The sequence below is a fragment of the Ylistrum balloti genome, unplaced genomic scaffold, assembly GCF_031769215.1.
Source record: "Ylistrum balloti isolate Yb309-2 unplaced genomic scaffold, AGI_CSIRO_Ybal_v1 Utg369850, whole genome shotgun sequence".
Classification (NCBI taxonomy): Eukaryota; Metazoa; Mollusca; class Bivalvia; order Pectinida; family Pectinidae; genus Ylistrum; species Ylistrum balloti.
The window spans coordinates 4,100,616-4,111,312 of NW_026782003.1; the positions used below are offsets into that span (position 1 = coordinate 4,100,616).

The 10,697-nt window shown below is 34.3% G+C and overlaps 1 protein-coding gene across 1 annotated transcript; it reads right to left on the reverse strand.

The window, feature by feature from the left end:
* Window positions 1-1,830: 1,830 nt before the first annotated feature.
* Window positions 1,831-10,697, reverse strand: LOC132545599 (uncharacterized). The gene is made up of 11 exons (XM_060209295.1): window positions 10,289-10,697; window positions 8,809-8,987; window positions 8,151-8,222; window positions 7,323-7,501; window positions 6,253-6,439; window positions 5,670-5,761; window positions 4,887-5,038; window positions 4,411-4,532; window positions 3,663-3,758; window positions 3,277-3,426; window positions 1,831-2,773 (listed from the first exon to the last, which is right to left on the reverse strand). Exons 1-11 carry the CDS (start codon window positions 10,695-10,697, stop codon window positions 2,696-2,698), a joined length of 1,716 nt encoding a protein of 571 aa, XP_060065278.1. The 3' UTR covers window positions 1,831-2,695.

Genomic DNA, 10,697 nt, shown 5'->3' on the forward strand with positions numbered 1-10,697 from the left:
CTGTACATGAAGACCTAAAGTACAGACACTGTACATGAAGACCTAAGGTATTGAGACTGTACATGATGACCTCAGGTACAAAGACTGTACATGAAGACCTAAGGTATGGAGACTGTACATGATGACCTTAGGTATGGAGTCTGTACATGAAGACCTAAGGTATGGAGACTGTACATGATGACCTCAGGTATGGAGTCTGTACATGAAGACCTAAGGTATGGAGACTGTACATGATTACCTAAGGTACGGAGACTGTACATGATGACCTCAGGTACGGAGACTGTACATGATGACCTCAGGTACGGAGACTGTACATGAAGATCTCAGGTATGGAGACTGTACATAATGACCTCAGGTACGGAGACTGTACATGGTGACCTAAGGTATGGAGACTGTACATGATGACCTCAGGTATGGAGACTATACATGAAGAAAGGAAATGACTGAATTTCTGATTTTGATGAGTTTGCTGGAAAGATATTATTGGTATACACATGCCCAACTCTGGACTTTTCTTTTTTTTTAATTTTCATACAATCATATCAAATGAGCTAGGATGTTACAAAATCCTTAAATGTAACATACATTTATGGTGTCTTGTCAAACTCATTATATACCATTTACTAATCATACCCACCAGAACTGCTTATCAATGATGGACTAACTCTTCCATGCCAGCTGCTTACATTTACGTAACATAATTCCCCAGAAGAAGTCGTATAAAGAAAAAAAAGTTAACCTACGAACAGACAGACAACTAATTATACATGCATGCTGTGCCATTATAAGCTCACTTTGAGGCAGGTGACCTAGACACTTGGACAATGTAATAATACATACACTTTTGTTTGAACCATGACTTCGACATTCTCTTTTGAACTTAAGGTCCAAAAAAAATATGTACTCCCACAGAACATTTAATTGACACATCAGTCAATACTTTCATTCAAATCAAAAGTTGTAATGAATTGACAAAAAGAAATGACTGAAATAAATGTCATTTGAAAACTTCAAATTTACAGGTGACACAAATAAATCAAAAATTGATAAATAAAGACTAATTTTATTGTTGAACTGTCAGTGTGTGTTGACTTGATTTGATATCTACAGAATCACATTAATCAAATCAGATGTCAATTGAAACATAGTAGACCAGACAAAAAATCTCCCCAAAGGTAAAATTCTGAAAAAATTTCACACTTTTCAGGAGTCTATTGTTGGTATATAAAGCACTAAAAAGTTTACTGAAGGACATGTAGGTAAAGACAAAAGGTTATTATTTCCCCTTATTATAGTGAACCACAATCAACCTGGTACCATTCTTTGGGCTCATGAATGGTCATATGATGATTCTGCACAGATGATCTCTATGTTGTTAATTTATTAAAGAAAAAAGTGTTTATGTCGCTGGCATTAGTGCACTGGTACTAATTTATGCTAACTATAATATTAAGTATAAAAAATATTATATTATGTACATTATGTTTTGTTAATATCTCAATGTTACTGACCAAAAGCAAACATGGAAACATATCATTTCGAAAAAAAATCAAAACAAAAAACTAAAAAAAATTTTACAACCAAAACAGACATATCTGGCTACGTACAAAACCATTCTCATTACTATCTACATATCATACAGTACCCTGGAAGATCCGATTTAAGAAGAATAATGGTCAAAATTTTACAGCAGTGATACTTTTGAGGATTTCACAATTTATACATTATCAACATGGTTAGATATTGCAGTTGAAATAAACTGGAATCTATAATTCAAAACAGGAATTAAGATTAGTATAATTACATTGCATTATAGATCTATATTAATTAAAAAGACAAAGCACTGCAAGCCGTCCATCCCCAGTGAACCCTACATGTTTCGCCTGTGACGGCTTCTACAGGCCTTTTTTTTTTTATTTTAGAAAGCCGTCAGTGGCGAAAGATGTGGCCAGAAATCTTCAATAAATTTTGAAACTACCATTCCAGCTTGTTGTGGACTACCTCTCACACTCTTCTACTATTTTTATTTCCATGTAGCATGACAAAAATCTTATAAATAATCTTACAGTTCTTTATAAAATTCAGTTTTGAAATTCTGTACTATACATAGAAGTTAAGTGTATCTATATAGCATGACATGACATAAATACATACCCATATACATATATAGATGAATCTTTATACAACATTAATATCAACATATTCTCATGTTTCTATCTTGGTGATTAAACAATATTTACAAAAATGTCAGTTCAAATCATCCATTTATATTCAATCACAACCAAATTTTAAACACATGTATGTGAAAGATGTCAAGAAGTGTTTGTTTGTGAAAAGTTGCTTTCAGAATGCTGCATATGTCTTGATGATGGAGGGCAACATCTGTGTTGGTGTCTGTTGGAACACTTTCTATGCATTATTTACATCACAGACAACGTCATCTGTGTTGGTTGTCCACAGAGAGACACCTCTATACACTGTCTACATCACAGAGAATGACATCTGTGTTGGTTGTCTATACAGACATCTCTATACACTGTTTACATCACAGAGGACATCATCTGTGCTGGTTTTCTGTAGAGATATCTCTATACACTGTCTACATCCTGATAACAGAGGATTTCATCTGTGTTGGTTGTCTGTCTGTCTACATCCTGATAACAGAGGATTTCATCTGTGTTGGTTGTCTGTCTGTCTACATCCTGATAACAGAGGATTTCATCTGTGTTGGTTGCCTGTAGACCAGGGACACCTCTATACACTGGTGTAGCACCTGTTCAGAGAAACAACAAATCAACCATGACTAAACCTCTTTTTATTCACACCACAAATTCATGTATCTTGTCAGTTATACTGTAATAACAAGAATATTTTGCCACGTCGTCTCTCAGTATTAGAGCAACAATCATGATCCCAAAGGATCTGGGTACATTTTCAGACTGTCACTCTCCAAAAGGACCTCAGTACATTTCCAAATGTTTAAATATAGGGGCATTTACTGACATAACAATATTGGTCTCAAAGCCTGAAGAAAACCAATAGAAGTGCCATCAAAACCTGTATTAATAATTAAGCCTGGAAGCCAAATTTAATCTGTCATGTATAAGATGTATCATAATAATTATAAAAATTTGCAAATACCCTAGTGAGTTCAACAAAACTTAGTCTTTTCCACTTTTTACATTTTTACTTTAAACACAATAAAATTTGATATGCAATCAATTAGAGTACAGGTTTAAATGTTGTTACAAAAAGTGTATTCTTTGTTTGACTTACCTGGCGTGTGTTCTCAGGGAGGATCATACCATCATTCCAGACACGAGAGGCAGCATAAAACCCTGAGGACTCTGTCATGCATTGCTCTGCCACCTTCTTCTTATAGGTCTCTTTCTCTTCATCTGTCATCTCACTGCCTTCAAATTTCATCTAAAACAAAGGCATGTCCAGATCAGAAATCTATTACATACATTGCCTGCCAATCAGTGCTAACAATAAAGATAAAGTTTCACTGTATCTCCCCTAAAACTGTAAGATATATTTCAGGATTATCCTTAAAATCTGATACACATACAAGTTTGCAAATTGAAATTCATTTTTAAATCATATTGATTTTATGAATATTAAGACAAATTCATGATATGTGCTTTGTGTCTCCCTCTCACCTGACATAGTTCTTGAATGGTGTCCTTCGGATGAGTCATTCCTATCACAGCGTTTGGCCAACAAAAGATGAAGTTGGGGCTGGTACACCTACCTCCCTGTAAATGAATGATTACCAGTAATATAATGTAATTTTTTAGAAATAATTTCGGGGTTACATAATTCTTATATACTACATTTGCCCTCATAAACATCCTCTCCTAGAAATAATGTGCCTACTGGTTCAGTAAACAGTGTACTTAAAACTGAACATTAAATCTGTGTATTTGTGGTGTTTTGGTTTACTGTCTGACACTGTGGTACATTACAGTATTCCAAAATAACTGTGTAGTGGTAGAATTCAAATTAACATGCTTAATTGATGAATAACCTTTTATTGCCTTCAATTCAATTAATGACTGGTCATAAACAAAATGGAGATTTTTAAATCATTATATATGACTTAAAATGCTTAATAGTCACATAATGACATGTAAAGCATACAAACAATTAAAAACTGTAGTTAACCAATGTAACCAAAGAGTCCCTGTTGCAAACTGAATATCACAAAATTTCAAAGTAAGGGGAAGCAACTCATTTTCTCCGTACAACAAGTGATGATACATTTTTTTCTGTGCAACCAGCGATGACAATTCAGATCACGGCAGAGAGTACACTTGTGTAAACTTATCAAAATACACAGTCCATTATAGACTCTGTATTACAGAGTTTTAGTGATCATCAGGTGTGAATCTTATAATAAGTAGTTACCATGAGATAGCTATCTGGTCCAATAGAATTGCCAATGATGACAGTAAGTTTAGGTACCAAGGCACAACTGACAGTTCCCATCATCTTAGCATGGCCTCGCAGCTTGTTGCCAGAGTCTAGGCCTGTTAATATACATACATCAATTCATTCAGTAAAACATTAAAGGATGGAAATAAACGATGGTTTCTACACACAATAAAGATGAGTTTGCAAGGGTATTGGATAATGTTTAAAAAGTTATAAATATACTCTAAAATGACAGAATCAAATGAAAGAAAGTAAAATCCTACTAAATTCTTCTGCAAAAGAAATATGAAGCAAGATTTTCATTGATGGAATATTCTTATTTTCTCTTATAATTTACAAAAAAAATACATGGAGTAAACAGCATTTGTCAGAAACCTTTTTACATTAAATCGAATAAGTACCTGTACTCTCGGTAGTGGGAACAGATTTAACCAGTGCTTAGTAAGTACCTGTATTCTCAGAAGTGGGAACAGACTTGCTGGTGTTTTGAAGGAATACGATTGGAATGCCTCGATCATCACACATTTGGACAAAATGGGCAGCCTTTTCTGCAGCGTTGTCTGTGATATCACCTTGGTTGCCTAAAATCCCTACCAGGTATCTGTGGACACCCAGCATACAGTAACCAAAGGTTATTGTCACATTCAAAATGTGTACATTCTGTATTAATGTCAAAACAACTGATATTTTGTACAACTATCACATTTACATTAATTTTATTTAATTCAAACTGTCAAATTGATATTGCAAAACCAGGAACAGATTAACGTCGTGGACTTCAATGGTGAATTGTTCTTGAACCGCAAAATCGCAATTTATTCATAAAAAGAACATATGAACATCAAATACAATGTAATAGATATTTTGTCAGTGTTGCTTTCATTCTTTATTTATCTTTTTATTCTAAGTATTTTTTTCTATTTGTCACAGGGTAAGGAGAAACTTTCACATCTCATTACAAAATTTGTGCTTTTTTCTATTCCTAGTAAAACTTTTGTCACAATTTAACAACAACATATGTATTCAAATAAATTTTAATCACAGATAAAATACGGACATCTAGGTTTACTGAAATATTGAACTGGAATAGCTTGGTAGATGTCTTAGTGGATTATCGAGCAACAGTATCTAATTATCACAATGTAATTTTTAAAACTTTGTCTCTGAGATATTATATTTTTAAATGATACCGCCGATGATTACAAAAACAGAAGGGTAAATAACTATCCTACCCTTTTATGTGTGCAAATCCTGTCACCAGTTGAGGGCCAAACTGTTTCTTGAACTCATGGAATCGACTTCCATCTACAATCCTAGCTATAACCTGTGGAAATGACAATTTAATACAAGAAAATCTAATTCAGAATTCTGCTAATTAATACAAATGGAACTTCATTAAGTACAAAAACTTGTCCATTAAATCATCATGCTGTACAACTGAGGATCACATAAGCCTCTAATAAATTTAATAAAAACTTCTATTTGATAAACTTACAGAATAATGACCAAATCCCTTATCAAAACATAACAAGTGTTTAAATATATGTAATCATTTCTAGAGGGCTCCTTTCCACATATCTGTATCAACTAAATATTCCTTGACACTGGTATATCAACAAACAGAAATATGTCAAGAAAAACTGTCTCCTGTTAAGTATAAATCTAACATTGTTATCACCACCAAAACAACAAGTCTATAACCAATTTAAGGATTATTCTATAAATAACTAGAATAGTTTTTTGGGTGTAATTTTGTTTTGTTTGTTGTTTTTGTATACTTTTGTATACTGTTTCATGTGACTGATATAGACATACCTTGTAGATATCAATGACATTATCTTTGCCCACTAAACACCTCAACTGGTCACTGCTATAAAGGGGCTCCTCCCAATCTTTGTAGACCGGCAGCTTATCCTCCAGGTTCAGCGTGGCTACCATGTCTCTTCCTGTACTCAGTGCTTCTTCTTCATTCTCAGCAAAGTAGTCAGTACATCCACTTACACTACAAAAGAATCACAATCCATGAAGCAGCTGATTTGTCTCCAATACTAAAGCTAAGTTTTTTATGAGGTAAAATCAATTAGGTAAATTACACCCCCACCCACACACCACCTCACCAATGAGAAACCATACACCAATTATGAAGTTCCAGTGACCAGTGGTGTCGGAGATAGAGCTGGGACAAGCTTTTTCTTTGATATAGGTCAAAGGTCAAAGTGTAGGTCAGAGTGACCTACTTTTGATACATAACAAACTGCCTCACCAAGGTGTACCCATTTCCAAAGCAGGAAGTTTCAGAGACTAGTACACTAGGAGATAGGGCCTATGCAAACTTTTCCTTTGATGTAGGTCAAAGGTCAAAATGTAGGTCTGAATAACATATAGTTGATTCACCACACACTGCCACATCATGGTGAACCCACATCTTAAGTATTGAAGCTGACAAAGCAAGTCAAAATATTTTACGCTGAGTTAAAAAAAAAAAGAAAACCAACAAAATTGATGTTTCCCAAATATTTCGCAGATGCCCCCTATGATAACAATATCTTCAGGTCATGGTATCTATGGAAGTGGCAAACATTATACATAAGCCTTGCTTGCAAACAAGTACAAACATTTCCGGGTATAATAAATAATATATATAACCTGTCAGACCAGCTATCATTTCAACATGATCCCCTAAAATAAATAATTTTTTTTATCTCAACATAACAGTTTTGAACTTACGAAGGCAGGTTAAAAAGTTCTTTGATGTAGATCAAAGTGACATACAAAAATGTACTTTGATTCAAGATATACTGTTACATAGCGTGGCATAATGAGCAGCAAACTTCCACAATGTTTTGCATACGTTTCAGCATCTAACAGACTTCCACAATATTTACCTGCAGTGTAGAGTAGCACCACCTAATTCTTCGGCGGAAACTATCTCTCCTGTAGCGGCCTGCACCAAGGGTGGTCCTCCGAGGAATATGTAACCCTTCTTATGAACAATGGCTGTCTGGTCAGCCATGGTGGGAATATAGGCTCCACCCGCAGTACAGTTACCACATACGATTGCCATCTACCAGAAAAAATATAAAGAAATCACATACCTTGCGAGGTAACGTGTCACTATAACTGAAAAGAATTAATGTGTACAACTCTGTGTTTGAAAAATCACCAATATATCATATACCAATCAAAGCTGAGTTTTGAGTTAAAGATATTACAGTTTTATCAGACTTGAATTTTGTTTTACAATTTTTGAAAAATTCTTTTGAAAGTTTATACCAGCAAGCAATGATAAAATTAAAAACCATCATCAAATCACGAACAATCCGTTAAAGATTACAATTCTAATCTGTTTAAATGATAATTTTATTGTACATTGTAACATAACATTAAATTGTTATTCACTGACCTAACAATACACAAAGGAAAAAGACAAAATGTATTTCAAAGCACATTGCTTCAGTGATGGAATATACCTTAGTATTGGGGATGTGACTGCCTGTGTCAGTAGTGTGATTTACATGTGGTATATAAAAATCCATTGAAAACATCACAGCCTTAGTGATGGAATTTACATGTAGTCTACCCATTGAAGACATCACTGCATCAATGACAGAATTTACCTATGGTATACCCATTGAAGTCATCACTGCCTCAAGAATGGAACTTACCTGTGCAATACCCATTGAAGACATCACTGCCTCAGGAATAGAACTTACCTGTGCAATACCCATTGAAGACATCACTGCCTCATTGCAAAATGTTTTTCCTCCAGGATTGAAAATATCAGCCTAAAAAAAATAACACAGTTATTGTGTCACTTATTTTCTTATGTAGTGCAAGTTCTCTGAAACATGGAAGTCAAATAAAATATCTATTTTGATGATATGAAAGCAACAATGATTCTAGAGTGCAACATGAGTACAGCAGGATGGAAAAATATACTCCTATCCCATGCAAAACTTGTTGTATCAAAAAGAATGAAAATATTGAAAGGGTAATAATAAGTCAAATGTCAAGTGGGGAAATGTGCTAAGTGTTGTAATGATAAGTCAAAGCATACCATACACTACATCTATGTTCACAATATGTTACTTTAACCTTAAAACATTCTATTTCTGGCTATAATAACAAGTATATTTGTGAATAAAAGATAAAAAACAAAAAGAGAAAACCCGAGAGTGTTTCATCTCACTTTTCAGAAAAATAAATCCTGTTTACTTCAAACTTTGTTAAAACTGCAGAAATTTGAATCGTTGATAATAAAAAGCTTTACAGGGTATGGTTAATATTTCAAAATGATTCATATTTGATATGTTATAGCTTTTCCTACACAATCAAAACAAAATTTAAGTAAGTATAAACAAAAGTACGTACTTGAAGTGGAAGGAAGCCTCCACCAGACTCTACGATGTAGATGGTTGGTAGTCTGTTTTGTTCAGCTATCTCCTGGGCCCGTAGTTGTTTCTTTAAGGTGATTGGGTAAACAGTTCCCCCCTTCACAGTGGCATCATTTGCAACTATCATACACAGTTTTCCTTGCACTCTACCAATCCCTACAAACCATGAAAAAATCAAAGACAAAATAAAAACTTTGTCATACCATATGTAATGACAGTATAATTTTTTACATGTATACCAGATCTATCTTGGTTTATTCTTAATGCATAAGTAGATTCCATATATTGGTGATATAAATATATCTGTACAGGTAATGAGAGTATGTCACCAACAGCAACTGGTATTATGATGACAAAAAAACATGTATTTGTACATACAGTTCTATACATATAATAAATAGCTCTGATAGATATAAAGTCACTACCTACTTGTGACTTTAACATGTCTATTGTACATACATGTCTAATATTTAGGTCATGGAGAATGTGTGCCATCAGGAAGATTGTTATCCTTACTACTGACATCGTAACACTTACATATTGATTGACGTATTCAGAATCCCTGTCGGTAGTAAATAAGGGGTATTTTGTTTGGTCCCTCAAGAACAATGGAAAAAACTAATGTCCTCTGTTAGAAAACTTGTGGTTTTGTGGATGTTGCATCTGCTGACCATACAGGTAGGTCATTTAAATTAAACATTATTCCCCAACCACATTATCACAAAAAGGCAACTAAATTTGGGATTACACAATATATTTCTTTCTGAACATTATGCCTCTCTCGACATTGCCTTATTTTGGCCTTAATTAAGTGTTTGCCCCTGTGAGGAAGGCTGGAAGTTCTGCCCCCTGATCCAAACACTGTATTGTGGAATATCAAAAATGTCAGATAGCCGACATTGCATGAAATTGAACTGTAGAAACATTCAAAGGCATATATATCAAGTTGAAAAAAGGATGTCATACATTGACATGACTTTATAACAAATGCAATATTGTACATTATTTCTCATTTCTTGTAAAAATCCAACTTTTTCACCTTCATTGCTGACAGTGTTGCAAAAAACAGAACACATGTGAATTCATGCTCACCTATGATATTTGCACTAATTATCCAAAATGGCTATAAAATGTAGCCAATGGAGAAAAAATTCAGTGATATAAGTTGTCATCTTAGCAAAAAATTAGACAACTGAAATTAACATTGCTTATACAGTGTTAGATTAACTATTGGATCACATTAAAAAGATAGTGTCCCTTTTTTGTTGCAAATTTTGAAAAGAACTTGATGTAATTCTTTTATGAATGACCCTGCATCTAAGTAAACTATTTATTACTCAAAATAACAATATGTGGGGTTTGCCTAACCTGCATATTTACTATATTATACAATGAAGGACTAGATTAATGAAATGTGAACTTTGACTACTTAGTCCTCGAAACCCAACTGCATTTACCAGCTATCATTCCAGCTTTCGGTACGTTTCCATATTCCATGGCAAGGCCTGCCATGACGGAGAGCTCGAGAAAGTCATCAGGGTCGTCTAGAAAGAGGGCGAGGCGGTCCTTCGCAAGCAGTTTCTTCTGTTTCTCTACATGTCGATGGATCGCCTTTTCTCCACCTCCTGCATGCGCAGTTGTCACGCATTGCTGATAACGGTCAAACAAATGTTTCGAAAATGACAAGTTTTCTGAATTGGAATAGGCATCTTTATCGGATAAAACGGGAAATGTAGATGAGTTTGACAACTGTCTAAGAGCGATATCCCATGATAATTCATATTGTGTCCTGCGCGATCTCTCCAAGAAATTCTTCATTTGAGACCATGATTTACTTAGTGATAATAAAGATCTTCTGTATCTCAT